This window comes from Doryrhamphus excisus, chromosome 19 (assembly GCF_030265055.1).
Source record: "Doryrhamphus excisus isolate RoL2022-K1 chromosome 19, RoL_Dexc_1.0, whole genome shotgun sequence".
Lineage (NCBI taxonomy): Eukaryota > Metazoa > Chordata > Actinopteri > Syngnathiformes > Syngnathidae > Doryrhamphus > Doryrhamphus excisus.
In genome coordinates this window covers 17,073,733-17,093,732 of record NC_080484.1, presented here as the reverse complement: position 1 = coordinate 17,093,732, position 20,000 = coordinate 17,073,733, and the positions used below count along the sequence as shown (strand labels likewise).

Sequence of the window (20,000 nt, the reverse complement as noted above, 5' to 3'; positions counted from 1 at the left end):
GCTTTAAGACCGTCTTTGTGGATGAGTCGTATGTGCAAGTGTCCTCCTATGCTTCCATGAGCATCTTTAGGTAAGCATGGGCTACTCAGGAGAGGTGCTTCACGAAGAATGTGGGGGCTGTGTTAGAATTGGTAAAGCAAGCCATTAAATACGAGTTGTTGTGGTGTTTTTATGCTGGGTTTTTCTATTTCAGCACCAACCTCCTCCACAGTGCTATGATTATAGACCAGACCCCTTTGACACGCCAATGCCTGGCCCAGGCCTTGGCTCAACAGTTTTTTGGTGTTTTCATCTCAAGGATGTCATGGTGAGAGAGGTTTTCTTGCTTCCCCATGTGTGTGTGACAAAAGTCACAAAAGTGAGCATAGTCGATACGTATGTTGTTGCTTGAAGGGCTGATGAGTGGGTGTTGAAGGGCATCTCCGGCTATATCTTTGGCTTGTACCTGAAGAAGACCTTTGGAGTAAATGAGTATCGCCACTGGATCAAAGAGGTACGAGCTTTGGATTGAACACTTCAAAATGCACTTGGAACCTAGAAAAAACATGGAAAAATCACACCTGACAAATGGCTGGGCTTTACTTTTGACTTTTTCCCTGATGCGGCATTAATGGATGCTATCGGCTGTCCGCTGTTGCGTGTGTGATGAGGATGCATGCGCCACGACAGTTGCAGGGATCTTGTTCAATCGTGGATGAAGATGTGAGGGTGGCAGCCATTTTCATCACGTACACAGTAATGGACATCCGATAGAGCCATTAATACATCTGCCACATCTGGTCTAACTGTGTTATGAAAATACCGTATTTTCTGGACTATAAGTCGCTCAAGTCGCACAAGGCCAAAAATGCATAATTAGGTAGAAAAAAACATACATAAGTCGCACTGGAGTATAAGTTGCACAAGGCCAAAAATGCATAATTAGGTAGAAAAAAACATACATAAGTCGCTCCGGAATATAAGTTGCACAATGCCAAAAATGCATAATTAGGTAGAAAAAAAACATACATAAGTCGCACAAGGCCAAAAATGCATAATTAGGTAGAAAAAAACATACATAAGTCACTCCGGAGTATAAGTCGCACAAGGCCAAAAATGCATAGTTAGATAGAAAAAAAACATAAGTCGCACTGGAGTATAAGTCGCACAAGGCCAAAAATGCATAATTAGGTGGAAAAAGACATACATAAGTCAGACGGAGTATAAGTCGTACAAGGCCAAAAATGCATAATTGGGTAGAAAAAACATACATAAGTCGCTCCGGAATATAAGTCGCACAAGGCCAAAAATGCATAATTGGGTAGAAAAAAAACATACATAAGTCACTCCGGAGTATAAGTCGCACAAGGCCAAAAATGCATAGTTAGGTAGAAAAAAACATACATAAGTCGCACTGGAGTATAAGTCGCACAAGGCCAAAAATGCATAGTTAGGTAGAAAACATACATAAGTCACTCCGGAGTATAAGTCGCACAAGGCCAAAAATGCATAATTGGGTAGAAAAAACATACATAAGTCGCTCCGGAATATAAGTTGCACAAGGCCAAAAATGCATAATTAGGTAGAAAAAAAACATACATAAGTCACTCCGGAGTATAAGTTGCACAAGGCCAAAAATGCATAGTTAGGTAGAAAAAAAACATACATAAGTCGCACTGGAGTATAAGTCACACAAGGCCAAAAATGCATAATTAGGTGGAAAAAGACATACATAAGTCGGACGAAGTATAAGTCGCACAAGGCCAAAAATGCATAATTGGGTAGAAAAAACATACATAAGTCGCTCCGGAATATAAGTTGCACAAGGCCAAAAATGCATAATTAGGTAGAAAAAAAAACATACATAAGTCGCACAAGGCCAAAAATGCACAATTAGGTAGAAAAAAAGTCGCACTGGAGTATAAGTGTCATTTTTTGCGGGTAATTAATTTTCCAAACTACTTGACCAAAACAGACATTACGCCATCTTGGAAGGCAAGTTGTAACAATAATAAAAGAATAGAGAACAGGCTGAATAGGTGTAAGATATGCTAACACAATGCTTATTCAGCTACACAAAAAATAAACATGAACACAAAAGGTGTCCAGTGTTTATGGAACATAAACAGTTTGAAAAAAGTGCGACTTATAGAGCGGGAAATCCGGTAATATACATGAATAATGCACTGAGGTTTGATGACGTCATATATTCATCATACACAGGAGCTGGACAAGATCGTGGAATATGAACTGAAGATGGGAGGTGTTCTTTTACACCCAACCTTCAGCGGAGGCAAAGAAAAGGACAAGTAACGACATCTCACGTCATTCTCGCTGGCCGGGAATCATTTCATGTGATGTCACCTGTGAATCCTTCTCTTTTTTTTTTTTTTTTTTTTTTTTTCCAGTCCGACTCCCCACCTCCACTTCTCCCTCAAGCACCCGCATACCCTGTCATGGGAGTACTACAAGATGTTCCAGTGCAAAGCTCACCTGGTGATGAGGCTCATAGAGAACAGGATCAGCATGGAGTTCATGTTACAGGTGTCGAGTCATTCATTCATTCATTTTCTACCGCTTATCCTCACGAGGGTCGCTGGAGCCTATCCCAGCGGTCTTTGGGCGAGAGGTGAGACATTTTTTGAGGTTTGCAGGGTGCAAAACTTGTGTCATTCTTACAAAGACAGGGGTTGAGCCGATTGGCGGAGGGGATCGCCGTTTTAAAGAAAGTACCAGCTGATATCGATACCATGCTTTTTCATTGGTATCAGCCGATACCAATCGGTGGCCGATCGATAGGAGCACCCCTAATATACCCCATATAGTACATATATACAGTATTACAGTATATACAACATGTAGAATATGATAGAAGTGTTCTTTTCCTTAGGTTTTCAACAAGCTTTTGAGTCTGGCAAGCACGGCATCCTCACAGAGGTACCAGAGTCACATGTGGAGCCAGATGCTTCTTTCTACCCACGCTTTCTTGAAATCCATCTCCAATGTCTCAGGCAAAGACATTGCCCCCCTCATTAAACAATGGGTGTATCCTACATCACTTTTACGCCTATGGATGTTCTTACTCTGATACATAGATCTCCTTTCTCTTCCAAAGAGTTTTTGGTCTTAACTAGTTGGTTTCTAGAGATCAGAGTGCCGTGGTGAAATTCTTTGGCAGCTTCGCATTCAACAGAAAGAGGAATGTTCTGGAGCTGGAGATCCGGCAAGACTACACGTCATCGGGTACTCAGAAATATGTGGTGAGTACTTGGAAGATTTTGATGCTGGGAATGGACCGGGGGTGTGCGTCACGAGATCACACAATATCTATGATCTAGGCTTTAAAGTAGTCAACTGTTCCAGGATGTAATACCACCATCCATCTGACTGATGTCATATGACATCTACCAAGTGACGTCTATGTGATGGAGTTGACCTAATGGGCACCCCTGCTCTACACTCACTGTATTGTCACTGCCATGTATCGAATCTTTTGTTCCTCCAGGGTCCCATCAAGGTGACGGTACAGGAATTGGATGGTTCATTCAATCACACTTTGCAGATCGAAGAGAACAGCCTCAAACATGATATTCCATGTCACTCCAAGAGCCGAAGGTACTGTAGATCTCCATTGAATAGGAAATGGCTAACACGGAAGCATGTTGTCCTACCATTGGTGTGTTCTTTTCCCTAGAAACAAGAAAAAGAAGATTCCTTTAATGAATGGAGAGGAGGTGGACATGGATTTATCAGCCATGGAGTAAGTCATAATTATTGTCACCAGCTCTGGTAATGCAAGCAGTTGCACACATTTCAAATGCAGTGCTACCTTGGTTAAAGACCACCCCGGTTGGCATGGTAACTTGGTTAACATCCACCCCGGTTGGCGTGGTACCTTGGTTAACGCCCACCCCGGTTGGCGTGGTGCCTTGGTTAACGCCCACCCCGGTTGGCGTGGTGCCTTGGTTAACGCCCACCCCGGTTGGCGTGGTGCCTTGGTTAACGCCCACCCCGGTTGGCGTGGTACCTTTGTTAACATCCACCCCGGTTGGCGTGGTGCCTTGGTTAACACCCACCCCGGTTGGCGCAAGGTACAATTTACATGTTACAATTTGAAACCCACCCCGGTTGGCGTGGTACCTTGGTTAAAGACCACCCCGGTTGGCATGGTGCCTTGGTTAAAGCCCACCCCGGTTGGCGTGGTACCTTGGTTAACATCCACCCCGGTTGGCGTGGTACCTTGGTTAACATCCACCCCGGTTGGCGTGGTACCTTGGTTAACACCCACCCCGGTTGGCGCAAGGTACAATTTACATGTTACAATTTGAAACCCACCCCGGTTGGCGTGGTACCTTGGTTAAAGACCACCCCGGTTGGCGTGGTGCCTTGGTTAACGCCCACCCCGGTTTGGCTTGGTTATCTTTGTGGTTAATTGCTTAGCATTCGGACTGTCACAGTCATTACAGGCTGATTTAAGGTTGTGTGTAATCCTACTTTTTCTATTTCTGCTGCAGTGCAGACTCTCCTCTTCTATGGATACGGATAGATCCAGACATGTCAATCCTGCGCAAAGTAGAACTGGAGCAAGCCGACTTCATGTGGCAGTACCAGCTACGATATGAAAGGGATGTGGTTGCACAGGTAAGGTCATATATTGCGTTCCGTCAACCTACGGTATAAACTGCCCCGGACAATAAGCTGCACATTGATTAAGTTGCTGTGTGATGATTTTTGTGTTCTCTGTAAGATGATACCGTGAGTAAGACCTCCTGTCTTTCTTATGGTGGAGTCAGGAACACTGACCTTAACTGAGGCAAGTGAGGCCTGCACTTCTTTGGGTGTTGTTGTGGGGTCTTTTGTGACCTCTTGGATGCGGCGTGGCAGCACTCTTGCTAGATCTCAATTAATATCAATTAAGTTACGTTTTAACGGGAACAATCACTTGAAATCACTGAAATTTAGAAAGTCATTAGCAGGTTTTCTGTGCTCTGAGTACCAAAATATTCCATGTGTAAATTAGGAATCTTGCTTGGGAATTCCACTTACCACGGTCGGGTCAGGAACCAATTAACCAGAATAAAGGAGGTATTACTGTAATTCTACTGTGTTAATTGTGTATTGATCCCAATTATAAGACAAGCCCAAGCTCTTGATGAGTTGATGCATACCTTGTATTATATCCAGTCATCATTGCAAGAGAAGTGTGTGTTTCAGGAATGATGGGAATGTTGGGATCTTGTCTATTCACTAGGAAGAGGCCATATCGGCCCTGGAAAGTTTCCCAACTCCTGCCTCTAGACTGGCTCTGACTGACATCCTTGAACAAGAACAGTGTTTCTACAAAGTCCGCATTCAAGCCTGCTTCTGCCTGGCCACGGTATGTCATGCATCATGTTTATTTTACTCTCGTTGGTACCACTTCATATGCACATTTATTTTTGGCAACATTTAATCAATTGACATAGTGCGCTTATATATTCCAGTGCAAGTCTTTCCACTATTAAAGTATTAAATACAAGGTCTAAAGGACCTCTTATGATCTCTTACGATTTCCATAACAAAAGCGATGGACATGTGCCAATCACATGGTCATATCGTGATACATCCCAAAATACATCCCTAAATATATGCTCAGAACCGGGCGGCACGGTGGTCTAGGGGTTAGCGCGCAGACCTCACAGCTAGGAGACCAGGGTTCAATCCCACCCTCGGGCATCTCTGTGTGGAGTTTGCATGTTCTCCCCGTGCATGCGTGGGTTTTCTCCGGGTACTCCGGTTTCCTCCCACATTCCAAAAACATGCTAGGTTAATTAGCCACTCCAAATTGTCCATAGGTATGAATGTGAGTGTGAATGGTTGTTTGTCTATATGTGCCCTGTGATTGGCTGGCCACCAGTCCAGGGTGTACCCCGCCTTACGCCCGAAGACAGCTGGGATAGGCTCCAGCACCCCCGCGACCCTCGTGAGGAAAAGCGGTAGAAAATGAATGAATGAATGCTCAGAACCAGATTGCCCAACCCTACTTTTTTTTTTTTTTAGTACAATGGCTTTATGTTTTTAAACCAAACAAAGCTTTTAGTTTGGAGCTCCCTTTTGTCCCACAGGGAAGTAGGTACAAAGTTCACGGTGTACGTACTCACTTGTCCAAGTGTAATGGTAATGGTAATGGTTTAATTTCATTTGAACATGCATCAGATTCCAATTGAATGCATCCCATAATCAGTTCCCAGTTCCACATGTCCAAAAGGAGTAGGAAGAAGCAAAGCTTATTAAATCCTACCCCTCCATCTGGTACTTTTACAATCACTAACTGTTGCATTTGATCACTTCCTGCTTTCCTAATATAGTTTATAAGTGTTTTTTTGTTGTTTTTTTTTGTCATGTACCGAATGTTGTTACAATGTTGTATTCTTTTGGTAAACTATGCCAATGCCTCAGATAATCAGGTTGGCACATTTGAAGGTGCGCCCTGGGAGATGTTTTGGATGGATCTTCACGCTCAGTTTTACATAGTTTGATTAACGTCGGTGCAATCCGGTCCTCCTTAGCACGCGGATTGGGCGTACCTAGAGTAAATTAAACCGACCATTTTCCTCTCACCATTTTCAAGCTACAGCCTTTTTTGAAATGGTAATGTCAAGGGTTAATATGTAGGTTAATACGCTTGCAGATCGCCAATGCTATGGTGAGCACGTGGCAGGGACCACCAGCCATGAAGTCCCTGTTCACCAGAATGTTCTGCTGCAAGAGCTGCCCCAATATTGTAAAGACCAACAACTTCATCAACTTCCAAAGCTATTTCCTGCAAAAGGTAAGATGACACTAACGTGAAAACGTGCATGCAACATTTTTAGCGTAATTATATATATATATATTTAAATATAAATAAATAATAATATATATATATATATATATATTTATAAAATATATATACAAAACAATTATCATTCATATAATATATATATATATATATATTATCTTTGAATGATAGTTTTAATGATAATAGTTTTGTTGGTTGAAATTATGGAATAGCAGCAAAATGACCTGCAAAATGTGTTATTGTGACAGTCCTCGGATGTGCAGTCCTTAGATCAATTATTTCCCAGGGTTTAGTGCCTTTTTGCAAATTGTTCATACATTACTTCTTTTCTGATCACAAAAGTATTTAAAAACAGTAAAATGTCTTTGTAGGTAATTGTTTTCAACTCTATTTAATTCATGAAGAGCAGACTTTTTGTCAACGTATGAATGTATTGCTTCCTTTTCCCCTCCCATGTTCCTTCAAGACGATGCCCGTTGCCATGGCGTTACTCCGAGACGTCCAGAATCTTTGCCCTAGAGATGTCCTCAACTTCATACTGGACCTCATCAAGTACAATGACAACAGGAAGAACAAAGTAAAGACACACACTTTTTATGTTAGCCTAGTACAGGGGTGCTCACACTTTTTCAGCATGCGAGCTACTTTTAAAATGACCGAGTCAAAATGATCTACCCACTACAAACATGCAAAACATCTATTTATTTTCAAACGTATTGAGGATTATTTGTACGTACAATGTATGTTGATGTACCTTACATAACCAAATGAGCCAATATTGCAAAACACACATAATTAACTATTAACATTTTTTGTAATTACCTGAGTTTACTTTGATGACTTGCACTGAATTGAACCAGCCAGGGATGCATAGTCCGGACAGTAGCTGCTGATAGCCAGCCTCAAGCACACTTCCAAATGTTTATCAGTCATAGATAATATCCGTATCACAATATCCGTATAATATTCCATATCCGTATGGAAGTCATATGTTTTTTGCCTTTTTACTTGGTCCAGCTCCTTCACTCATTTTAGTGACCATAAACTTTAGCGAGGGCTTAAAATCTGACGCAATTCGCCGACTAGCTTAGCACTTTGCATCGTTGTTTACGCATGAGCGGTGACCTAAAGGTCAAAATTCAGTTGTCATCTGACTGGTTGTCCTGTATGTCAATCAAGTAACGGGGATGGATGATAGGCTGACATCGTAAGTTCTGCTGCACTTAGAGACGTTGTTTGATTTGATTGGTCGCCCGAAGGGCAACATTCAGTTGTCATCTGAATGGCTGCCCTGTATGTCAATCAAGTGACGGCATTGATGCTGGGATGATATTTTTTTAATGTCACGCCGCGATCGACCAGCGATCGACCAGTACCACCTCCGCGATCGACCGGTAGATCCCGATCGACTTAATGAGCACCCCTGGCCTAGTAGATGCTTCCCGGCATGCTTCCCGGCATGTTCTGATCATGCCAATGTTATGCGTCACATTCCCACTCACTTTTTTTTTTTTCCCCAGTTCTCAGATAATTACTACCGTGCGGAACTGATTGAAGCGCTCACCAACTCCTTGACCCCCGCCATCAGCATCAACAATGACATGCGCACGGTGGACAACTTAAATGCTGACGTACATCTCATTTTGGAGGAGATTACAAGATTCCTCAACATGGAAAAACTCTTGCCAAGTTACAGGAACACCATTACTATCAGGTATTCATTTTCCTGTTATGTCATACAAAGTACTATGTGTGCAGCTAGGGTGGATCATACATTTAGACATTCAGGGCTTGGTCCCAACCTGGATGTTTTTCCACTCGGGGTGTGAGTCTCAGCACTGAAGACGATTCGATACACATCTCGATGCACTGCCAGCGATACGATACTTTAATGATACATGGAATTTTCTGGCGATACGACGCGATAATTATTTAGTTCAAATCAATGCAATCCGGTATGATATGGTGCAATTTCTTGCATTATGATGCAATTCAACATGATGCAAATAAGCAAAGGGAAACTTGTTGCAAGGACGGACAAATAGCTCCTGGACAATTTGGAAAGCAGCGGAAGATCCACTGACCGGATTTGCTTGGTTCTTCCCCGGCATTCTTTTCAAATGACGGACGTTTTGTCGAGCTTTCCGCATTCACGGCACCTGGGGAACAGCAATTTTACCGATACCCACAAACGCATCATGATTAATCTAGATTTCACACGCCAATTGCATCCATACCCAGCGAATGAGCCGATACACTCGCATCGCACGCATGCGCATCCGTGTATCGATTAATACGGATTATTTTCCACACCCTCAGTTTCCATGTGTTCTTGTTCTAGTTGTCTTAAAGCCATTCGTCAGCTTCAAAAGAACGGTCACATTCCGAGTGAAGCGTCACTCTTCAGGTCTTATGCAGAGTACGGACACTTTGTTGACGTGCGTGTTGCTGCTCTGGAGGCTCTCGTGGACTACACAAGAGGTAAGACACGTCTATCAGTGAATAGAATCTGTGCTGCACCTCTCATATCGTTACATTATTGTACATATACTATCTGTTGATTCATTGATCATACTGTTTAATTTATATAATCTGCAATAACCATACTCTACTCTAGTCACTTCACTGCAATACTGTACATATTACTGCTATTATATATTGTCATATCCATACTGTTTATAATCTGTATAATCTACAATAGCCATATTATAGTCATTTCCATACCCTAGTCACTCCATTGCAATACTGTATATATTACTGTTATTATATATTGTCATACCCACACTGTTTATAATCTGTATAATCTACAATAGCCATATTATAGTCATTTATATCCCTGTACATATCCTCACTGTATTATAGTCATAGCCTGTATAGTTTTATTTACATAGATATGTCCATACTTACTAGTAATGTACTTATAAAAATTGCACTTCTGGTTGGATGCTAACTGCATTTTGTTGCCCTGTACAAGTGACATGAGCAATAACAATAAAGTTGAATCTAATCTAATCTAATCTAATTATTTCTTTTCTAGTTGAACGAAGCTCAGCGGAACTGCAGTGGCTGCTCGGTCTGGTCCAGAGCGACCCGGCTCATTATGTCAGGTCAGGAAACACAAACGACATGTTAGGAAATCATGTCTTTACCTTAATCATGTCTAAGTAAAGCCGTCCTCGCAGACATAAGATCCTGGCCATGCTTTGTAAGAACCCACCCTTCACTAAGACAACAGAATCAAGTCTATGTGATGAAGCTCTGGTGGACCAACTCTGGAAGCTGATGAACTCAGGTGGGAACGCACACCAACCTCATGTACGCCCCATCGACTACTCGCAGTGTTTCATGCTTGCCTGTGGCCTGACCTGTTTATTTATTGGTACGTTCCAAAAATCTTATTTAACCTGAAAACAACAGCAAAAATTGAAAAATCATCAGTACCTTTACAAGATGTCAAAATATTAATAATAATAATACATTTTTTTGTATTGCGCTTTTCAGTACTCAAAGACGCTTTACAGTGAAGAAAAAAGAAATTAAAAAACATAGAGTTGAATAAAAACAGAGTAAACGATGTATTAAAATACAATATCCATACATTCATTCAGAGCTAAAAACGGATTTAAACAGGTGGGTTTTTAGTTGTTTTTTGAAGGAGGGAAGGGAACCATTGGAATCAAAAGAAAATTAAATTCATACAAAAAAAACATACATAAGTCGCACTGGAGTATAAGTTGCATTTTTTGCGGGTTTATTTACCGTATTTTCTGGACTACAAGTCGCTCCAGAGTATAAGTTGCACAAGACCAAAAATGCATACTTAGGTAGAAAAAAAACATACATAAGTCGCACTGGAGTATAAGTCGAACAAAGCCAAAAATGCATAATTAGGTCGAAAAAAAACATACATAAGTCGCACTGGCGTATAAGTCACATTTTTTGCGGGTTTGTTTACCGTATTTTCTGGACTATAAGTTGCTCTGTAGTATAAGTCGCACAAGGCCAAAAATGCATACATAGGTAGAAAAAAAACATACATAAGTCGCACTGGAGTATAAGTTGCATTTTTTGCGGGTTTATTTACCGTATTTTCTGGACTACAAGTCGCTCCAGAGTATAAGTTGCACAAAACCAAAAATGCATACTTAGGTAGAAAAAAAAATACATAAGTCAGACTGGAGTATAAGTCGCACAAGGCCAAAAATGCATAATTAGGTCGAAAAAAACATACATAAGTCGCACTGGAGTATAAGTCGCACAAAGCCAAAAATGCATAATTAGGTCGAAAAAAACATACCTAAGTCACACTGGAGTATAAGTCGCATTTTTTTGCGGGTTTATTTACCGTATTTTCTGGACTATAAGTCACTCCAGAGTATAAGTCGCACAAGGCCAAAAATGCATCATTAGGTAGAAAAAAAAATACATAAGTCACTCTGGAGTATAAGTCTCAGGAACAGCCAACCTATGAAAAAAAGTGCGACTTATAGTCCGGAAAAACTCCGGTATTTTGCCAAGCACTTGTGGTTTCTGTCATCAGGCACTGCTCATGACTGGCGACTGCGCTGCGATGCCGTAAACCTGTACTACACCTTGTTTGGTCTGACTCGCCCCTCCTGCCTGCCCCTCCCTGAGCTGGGCCTGGTGCTGAACCTGAAGGAGAAGAAAGCTGTACTAAACCCCACCATCAAGCCTGAATTGAGCGTTGGTGCGGTCATTGACACGGCTGCCAGTATAGGAATCCATGGCGTTGGCATCAGTTACCCACCTGTGAGTACCACGTACAAATATTGGCTGCCATTTTCTCACTTGACAAAAAGGACTAAGAGTTGAAGCAGATCAGTGGCGTCATTAGGCCTATTTTAAGGGCACTTCAGCCCCCCTAAAATGTTCTTAAGTCCCCCTAAATAATTTGATTATTTATTTTTTACTGATTTTTCTTGTTAGTTTTTTATTTATTGTATTTTTTTTACTAAAAAATCATTACAAATAACAAAAAAAAACAGTACACTCAGTACTGTGTGTTTACACAGTGAAGGTGTGGCCAGAGCACCTGAACATGGGGTTTCCTATTCCTAAACAATGTCTTGTTTTCATTGTGGCAGGAGGATGAAGAACCGGATCCTATTTCACTGGGGGTGTGTGGGGTAGGTCAGCCACCTCAGGGCATCAAGAGAAAAGCTGACACCCAGCTGGGCTCCCCTCCAGAACCAGGACCGGCGCTGCAGCATCAGGATGACGACAACAGAGTGGGGCGCTACAAAATCAGGGTATCACACTTTTTTGGTTGTAATACTTTGTATTACAAACAATCCCAGGGCACATATAGACAAACAACCATTCACACTCACAGTCGCTAATTAACCTAGCATGTTTTATTTTTTTTTTTAACTTCTAAGAGCCAGTGGCGTCATTAGGCCTATTTTAAAATGTTCTTAAGACCCCCTAAATAATTTTATATTTTTTATTGATTTTTTCCTTTTTTTTTAATTTAATTTAATTTTTTTTTCACAAAAAAATCTCAGACAAATTGTATATAATAGGGCAAAAGCAGGCTAATAAGCAAGCCAATACGCAGGCTAATACTAGCTTACTACTACTACTACTAGTAGTAGTAGTAATAATCATTCATTCATTTTCTACCACTTATCCTCACGATGGTCGCGGGGGTGCTGGAGCCTATCCCAGCTGTCCTGGGGTGAGAGGCGGGGTACACCCTGGACTGGTGGCCAGCCAATCACAGGGCACATATAGACAAACAACCATTCACACTCACATTCATACCTATGGACAATTTGGAGTCGCTAATTAACCTAGCATGTTTTTTGTTTTTTTTACTTCTAAGAGCCAGTGGCGTCATTAGGCCTATTTTAAAATGTTCTGAAGCCCCCCTAAATAATTTGATATTTTTTATAGATTTTTTTTCATTTATTTATTTGATTTTTTTTCCCCCAAAAAATCTCTGACAAATGTTATATAATAGGGCAAAAGCAGACTAATAGACCTGAAGACAGCTGGGATAGGCTCCAGCACTCCCTCGTGAGGATAAGCGGTAGAAAATGAATAAATGAATGAATGTACGCACGATAAGAAATGACTGCCATATGGGTCTGATGGTTATTTGTGGAATTATCGCTAGCAAAAGAGACCAACGCCACCAATCTTTTCCCCAGTCACATGATTCTATGTTACCTTGCATGCTAGCGACCCTGCCTCCACCCACCTGACTGTGACTGAGACTGCGTTCATGCCGTTGTTCTATGGAACAGACGCGGCAAGGACGCGGCTGAACCTGAAACCAATATTTTGTCGTTACTTTGTTGTAGTTCAACATGGAAGACGAAGTCATCGACATGGAGACAGTCCATGACAGCCAGGCCTTCATTCACCACCACCTCCATCTTTTGGAGAGACCTTCCACACCAGGTGATGGATACATCAGAGCAGCATTCTGCACATACGTGCACACATCCCTAAAAGCCCTACTTGTTGTCTTCCAGGGAAAGAGCCAGCCTTAGTGGAACACTCCATGCTCTCTGCGCCAGCCACGTCTCTACCACCCTTCCCCAAAGACCCTTCCTCGTCCTTGCCCCAGAAACACAGGAGCGAGCACAGCCACCACCACCACGAGCACAAGAAGAAGAAGAAGAAGAAGCACAAGCACAAACACAAACACAAGCACGACAGCAAGGAACGAGAGCGCGGGAACTCGCATCCGTACAGCAATAGTCCAGCCAGTGGCAAGTCCCTGCAGTCTCCATCTCTGTCGGAATAAACGCCGTTCCTCAGATAAGCAAACACATCCATCCACAGTACATAATATCAATGCAAGTATTGGATCTCTGATAATCATGTAAGTTCATATGATCATTTTATTACAATCAAGTTGATCATTGGAGTTGAAAAGTCTTGTTTACAAGCATTGTGAGGTCAGACTTGAGTCCCTGAGCGCAGGTCTTTGGTCTTTCCCATGTCATAAGTTGAGACGAGGAGTACAGTCGTCCCTCGCTACATCGCAACCTCACTTTCTTGTCAACAATTAATAAATGATTACAGTTTCACGGTTGAATATAATCTATTAGTAAAAAAAAAAAAAAGATTTTTAAGCGAATTTTACTTATTTTTAGTCGAAATGAAGCATCTTCACAGCGTGAAGCGTTGAGTGGTTAGCGCTCAGGCCACGCAGCGAGGAGACTGTAGTTCGATTCCACTCTCTGTGTGGAGTTTGCATGTTCTCCCCGTGTATATTTTAATTAAATTGGATAATGTGAAGTATCTGATTAATGATGCTAGTGGGGAGCTATAAATATAGTTAGACTGTTGTATTCTCCTGTTACAATATGATGAATATTTATATGAAATATGCCACGATTCAGGGCTGCACGGCGGTCAAGTGGTTAGCGTGCAGACCTCACAGCTAGGAGACCAGGGTTCAATTCCACCCTCGGCCATCTCTGTGTGGAGTTTGTATGTTTTGTCCGGGTACTCTGGAGAAAACTCCCGCATTCCAAAAACATGCTAGATTTATTAGCCACTCCAAATTGTCCATAGGTATGAATGTGAGTGTGAATGGTTGTTTGTCTATATGTGCCCTGTGATTGGCTGGCGACCAATGGGTCGGGTAATACCACGTATTCAGCGGGAGACAAGGGGTTACATTACTGGATGATACTGTTTTGCTAGCAAATGATAAAAAAAAGAAAAAAGATAATGTATATTTTTATTAAATTGGAATAATATGATTAAATTTTGGGGAGTTATATTGGCTGGATCTGATTATTTGGGGGAGACATGAGCCCCCCTACCCCCTTGCAAATTATACGCCCATCTAGAGGGCTCTAATAATGACCAAAAAAAACATATTAACCATGATAACGATGAATTAATGTGCTTTCTTAAAGGGATTGTATTCATTTGTGTGTTTTACAGCCACATAACCGCTAATGCTTGCTAGTAGTTATGGGGATCACATTGTATTCCCCTCAAATACAAATTCAATTTTAACTTTATTTATATTTACACACTTTTTTTTTTAGTGACTTTTATTTTTGTACATTTTGCTTTACCTCCAGTGTTATTGTAGACACTTTGCCAATAAAGTATGTAGCCACGTGGTCTGCATTGCGGGTCCTGGTCTCCAGTCATTGGAAGAGAGGAGCATCACGTGAAGATGGGGGCGTGTCCCCACGCCCCCCCTCCAGCGGTACAGAAAACATGCATATTATGTAAATACTATAGGGTAACTAGTACATAGGTGTGAATTCTTCATTTAGAAAGATGTGTGTGTGTGTGTTCCGTGATTGACAGGTGAGCAGTCCAGCGTGTACGCCCCCTCCCCCAAAGCTGACCCCGATGAGGACATGGAGAAGAAAAGAAAGGTTGTTCTACGAATGACTTCAATTCTTGTCCAGCAGCACCACCTGGTGTCGGAAGTTTCAATTACAGCACCAAAGTAGCACCAAAAAGAAATAGTTTGGTAATAGTTCGGGTTAATTTTGTGGGAAAATATCAAAGAATGCTTATTAATTTTTATGATAATCTTGCTCAAGAAAATTAATTTTGTTTCCACAGGTATCATTAACAGCGACTATCATAGCTATCGTATTCGTTTGTTGTCATGGTGGTTCAATAATCCTGATAAATCTGAACCTGTTGAACCTGAGGAGGTCAAATACTATCAGTAATATGATGAGGATGTTTTTTAAAGCTCCGCCTTGTGACGAAGCAGGAGTCCGCCATTGATGAATACATGTATACAAGTATAAATACATATCTATATATGTTTGTTTAAAAGGAGCTGCTGGCTGGTCCACCCGGTTAGCTTGAATGCTATCACAAGATCGACACCGTCTTCTTCACAACACGACATGTTTGCACCCAAACTGGTAGGTGAAGTGTTCACTTTTAATGCTCACTAATAACACCGTGGCGCTTTTATATTGCTATCATATCCATAAAAGTTCACCTTGGAGGTCAAACTGTTGGCGTGGTAAAAGTATGAGATACATACAGTAAGATTTGATAATGATGAAATCAACCATTTTAAACGAGTAAGCTACATTCAATGACGAGAACGATCTTTCAAAAGAGTCATTCAGTGACATGAAATGTGACTTTGTAGGTTCTGTGGATGCTGTGGATTCTCTTTGGAGCCGGTTTGGGTTTGGGTTTGGTTTATTCCAGAGCCAAACACCCAGGAGAAGCTTTCAGTGACAGTAAGTATTATTTAAAACCATAAATGGACTCCAGAAAGACCACGCTGGGGTATGGCTTCCTATTCACAGCATCTGCCTGGATTTTTAGACTATTTCTTTATTTTTTGTGGCGCTTTTTGATTAACATTTTAGTTAACATTTTACTACCGACAACCACGATTGTCTCTGTGAAACATTTTTGCTATTTATGAAAATTGAGATCATTCATTTATTCATTTTCTACCGCTTATCCTCATGAGGGTCACAGGGGCCAGCCAATCCCAGGGCACATATAGACAAACAACCATTCACACTCACATTCATACCTATGGACAATTTGGAGTCGTCAATTAACCTAGCATGTTTTTTTTTTTTTTTACTTCTAAGGCGTCATTAGGCCTATTTTAAAATGTTCTTAAGCCCCCCTAAATAATTTGATATTTTTTATTGATTTTTTTCATTTATTTTATTTTATTTTATTTTTTGTTCTTCAGTCCCCTTAAATAATTTTATATTTTTTTATTGATTTTTTTTAAATTAAAAAAAAAATTATGTATGCATTTATTTTTATTTTTTTTACAAAAAAAATCTCTGACAAATTTTATATAATAGGGCAAAAGCAGGCTAATACTAGCCTACTACTACTAATAGTAGTAGTAATAATCATTCATTCATTTTCTGGGGGTGCTGGAGCCTATCCCAGCTGTCTTGGGGCGAGAGGCGGGGTACACCCTGGACTGGTGGCCAGCCAATCCCAGGGCACATATAGACAAACAACCATTCACACTCACATTCATACCTATGGACAATTTGGAGTCGCCAATTAACCTAGCATGTTTTTGGAGAAAACCCGGAAAAAAACCCACTCGTGCACGGGGAGAACATGCAAACTCCACACCGAGATGGCCGAGTGTGGGATTGAACTTGGGTTTCCTAGCTGTGTGGTCTGCGCGCTAACCACTCGACCGCCGTGCAGCCCATGGATGGATCCAATCTTCTCAATCAATATGACTTATGAGAAAATGAACGCTTATATAAGCTTATATATAAGCCTATTTTCCTGGCAGCATTGCCGGAAGAGCCTCTGCCTTCCCAGCATGCCTTGTGGTATGCTTAGTAAGTTTGTGTTGACACTGTGACTGGAGGTAGTGTTCAATCCGGTGACCACCCAAATGTCCCACATTCTGCAGGGGATGGGGTGTGCCCCTAAAAATAAAGGAACCTTTTCCTCCTTGTGTTGTTTCCCCAGCGCGTTCTACAGCTCAGCACGTGGCAACATTTAGCTCCTGCAGGAACAGATGTTTTGAGCTGGTTGAGGTGGAGCCACCAAAGTGTCGTTGTGATAATCTATGTAAGACCTACAACGGCTGCTGCCCTGACTTTGACCATCTCTGCCTCAGGACAGGTAATGGATTCTTTTCCCTAAATCAGGGGTCGGCAACCTTTACTATGAAAAGAGCCATTTCACCCACTTGCCCACTAAAGAAAAATAGCCTGGAGCCGCAAAACGTTGTATGTTTAAAACAACATTGGAGGGAAAAAAAAAGACGAGTTGGAGTACTCTTGCTAGTACTGGAGATAAACTTTTGTTTTTAAATGAGCTCTAATTTATTTTTTAGAATCGTCAAATAACTCATTAATAATAATTAATAACTCAAATAACTCAAAGTATTACTCATTTCCCTTCATGTTAACCTGTCAGAGAGAACTGGATAGCATCCTGTCTGCTCATTCAGTCACCAGTCAGAACTCAGTCAGGATGCATTCATGGTCTCACACAAAGTTGGATTTTTGTAAACTCATAACAAAGACGTGCATTTTCACCACACGGGTGCTAAAAAATATTCAAGCATTGCAAAGGGAGCCGCAACAAAGAGGCTGGAGAGCCACATGCGGCTCTGGAGCCGCGGGTTGCTGACCCCTGCCCTAAATGAACCAGCGGCTATCTTGGGAATTTTCACATTTCCTTGGTTTTCCTTTAACTCCGACATGCCGCTTTCCCCTGCTTTCCGTACATACTTTTTAGGAGCTTTTCACATTGACTTATGGTAATGGTAATGGTAATGGTAATGGTTTAATTTCATTTGAACATGCATCAGATTCCAATTGAGTGCATCCCATAATCATTAAATTAAATTAAATTAAATTAAATTAAATTAAATTAAATTAAATCAAATCAAATCAAATCAAATCAAATCAAATCAAATCAAATCAAATCAAATCAAATTAAATTAAATTAAATTAAATTAAATTAAATTAAATTAAATTAAATCAAATCAAATCAAATCAAATCAAATCAAATCAAATCAAATCAAATCAAATCAAATCAAATCAAATCAAATCAAATCAAATCAAATCAAATCAAATCAAATCAAATCAAATCAAATCAAATCAGTTCCCAGTTCCACATGTCCAAAAGGAGTAGGAAGAAGCAAAGCTTATTAAATCCTACCCCTCCATCTGGTACTTTTACAATCACTAACTCTTACATTTGTTCACTTCCTGCTTTCCCAATATAGTTTATAGGGTTTTTTTAAAAAAATTTGTCCCATACCAAAGTACGAGGTGATATGACCATAAACTTAATTTTAAATTTTACATTTTTTAAAAATCATTTTATTTTTTTTATTTTTGTCCCGTACCGAAGTACGAGGTGATATGACCATAAACTTAATTTTATAAATTTAAATTTAACATTTTTTTAAAAATAATTTTAATTTTTTTTGTCCTGTACTGAAGTACAAGGTGATATGACCATAAACTTAATTTTATTATTTAAAATTTAAAATTTATTTTTTTACATTTTTTTTTACATTTTTTTTTTTACATTTTTTTACATTTTTCTTACATTTTTTTTACATTTTTTTACATTGTTTTTTACATTTTTTAAAAATCATTTTAATTTTGTTATTTTTTGTCCCGTACCAAAGTACGAGGTGATATGACCATAAACTTAATTTTATTAATTTAAATTTTACATTTGAAAAATAAATCATTTTAATTTTTTTATTTTTTGTCCCGTACCGAAGTACGAGGTGATATGACCATAAACGTAATTTTAAATTTTAAATTTTAAATTTTAAATTTTAAATTTTAAATTTTAAATTTTAAATTTTAAATTTTAAATTTTAAATTTTAAATTTTAAAAGCTAAGAAAGCTTGGACGTGCAATCGTAAGAAAAGCCAAGCATCCTGCAGGGAACATGGAGGAATCTCTCTCCTCACCTTGATAGGGAAAGATGACGTTCAGCGGACTAGCTGTGCTCTAAAAAGGACCAGGGGCCACATCTAGAAGATCATAAAAAATCTTTTTTTATGATGTCAACCCTGATCCATGAGAATGTATGCAGTCAATCACATGACTCAGCGGTTCTGTTTGCTGCTAACAGAAGGTGGCTATGAGTGCAGTAAAGATCGCTGTGGGGAGTTGCGCAATGACCACCATTCCTGCCACTGCTCACATGACTGCCTCGCCCAAGGAGACTGCTGCACCAACTACAGGACACTCTGTAGAGGTCAGTACTATACAGCGCTGTCTTGGTTAACATCCGACTCAAACCAAAATGTACTCTAACCAAAGCTAATGTTTTGATAGAAAATAACGTAAATCTAATTAACACCATGTGGAGTCCGGAATGGTAATGGTTTAATTTCATTTGAACATGCATCAGATTCCAATTGAGTGCATCCCATAATCAGTTCCCAGTTCCACATGTCCAAAAGGAGTAGGAAGAAGCAAAGCTTATTAAATCCTACCCCTCCATCTGCTACTTTTACAATCACTAACTCTTACATTTGTTCACTTCCTGCTTTCCTAATATAATTTATTTTTATTTTTATTTTTATTTTTTTTAATTTTAATTTCAATTTCAATTTCCATTTCCATTTCCATTTCCATTTCCATTTCCATTTCCATTTCCATTTCCATTTCCATTTCCATTTCCATTTCCATTTTCATTTTCATTTTCATTTTCATTTTCATTTTCATTTCTTTTATTTTTATTTTT

The 20,000-nt window shown here is 40.1% G+C and overlaps 2 protein-coding genes across 8 annotated transcripts in view; both read left to right on the top strand.

Annotated features, from left to right (window-relative positions):
- Positions 1-14,558, top strand: part of taf2 (TAF2 RNA polymerase II, TATA box binding protein (TBP)-associated factor) — a 21,580-nt gene extending 7,022 nt beyond the window's left edge. The window contains exons 8-28 of the mRNA XM_058056407.1: positions 1-70; positions 194-307; positions 394-493; positions 2,203-2,288; positions 2,388-2,523; positions 2,870-3,024; positions 3,125-3,239; positions 3,485-3,594; positions 3,674-3,739; positions 4,494-4,620; positions 5,231-5,356; positions 6,650-6,790; positions 7,266-7,376; positions 8,320-8,513; positions 9,141-9,280; positions 9,837-9,906; positions 9,982-10,091; positions 11,340-11,569; positions 11,905-12,069; positions 13,126-13,225; positions 13,300-14,558. The exon at positions 1-70 is cut by the window's left edge and continues 115 nt beyond it. Coding sequence (XP_057912390.1) covers positions 1-70; positions 194-307; positions 394-493; positions 2,203-2,288; positions 2,388-2,523; positions 2,870-3,024; positions 3,125-3,239; positions 3,485-3,594; positions 3,674-3,739; positions 4,494-4,620; positions 5,231-5,356; positions 6,650-6,790; positions 7,266-7,376; positions 8,320-8,513; positions 9,141-9,280; positions 9,837-9,906; positions 9,982-10,091; positions 11,340-11,569; positions 11,905-12,069; positions 13,126-13,225; positions 13,300-13,574 — 2,741 coding nt within the window. The 3' untranslated portion in view covers positions 13,575-14,558. The remainder of the gene's footprint in view (positions 71-193; positions 308-393; positions 494-2,202; positions 2,289-2,387; positions 2,524-2,869; positions 3,025-3,124; positions 3,240-3,484; positions 3,595-3,673; positions 3,740-4,493; positions 4,621-5,230; positions 5,357-6,649; positions 6,791-7,265; positions 7,377-8,319; positions 8,514-9,140; positions 9,281-9,836; positions 9,907-9,981; positions 10,092-11,339; positions 11,570-11,904; positions 12,070-13,125; positions 13,226-13,299) is intronic.
- Positions 14,559-14,854: 296 nt separating this feature from the next.
- Positions 14,855-20,000, top strand: part of enpp2 (ectonucleotide pyrophosphatase/phosphodiesterase 2) — a 28,201-nt gene continuing 23,055 nt past the window's right edge. For 5 of the 7 annotated variants that reach the window (XM_058056413.1, XM_058056412.1, XM_058056410.1 and 2 more), the window contains exons 1-6: positions 14,855-15,002; positions 15,107-15,177; positions 15,594-15,684; positions 15,921-16,014; positions 17,243-17,398; positions 19,383-19,508. In XM_058056413.1, coding sequence (XP_057912396.1) covers positions 14,970-15,002; positions 15,107-15,177; positions 15,594-15,684; positions 15,921-16,014; positions 17,243-17,398; positions 19,383-19,508 — 571 coding nt within the window. In that variant the 5' untranslated portion in view covers positions 14,855-14,969. Of the gene's footprint in view, positions 15,025-15,106; positions 15,178-15,212; positions 15,276-15,593; positions 15,685-15,920; positions 16,015-17,242; positions 17,399-19,382; positions 19,509-20,000 lie in introns of those variants that run through there. The other 2 variants (XM_058056411.1, XM_058056414.1) reach the window with 2 other exon arrangements.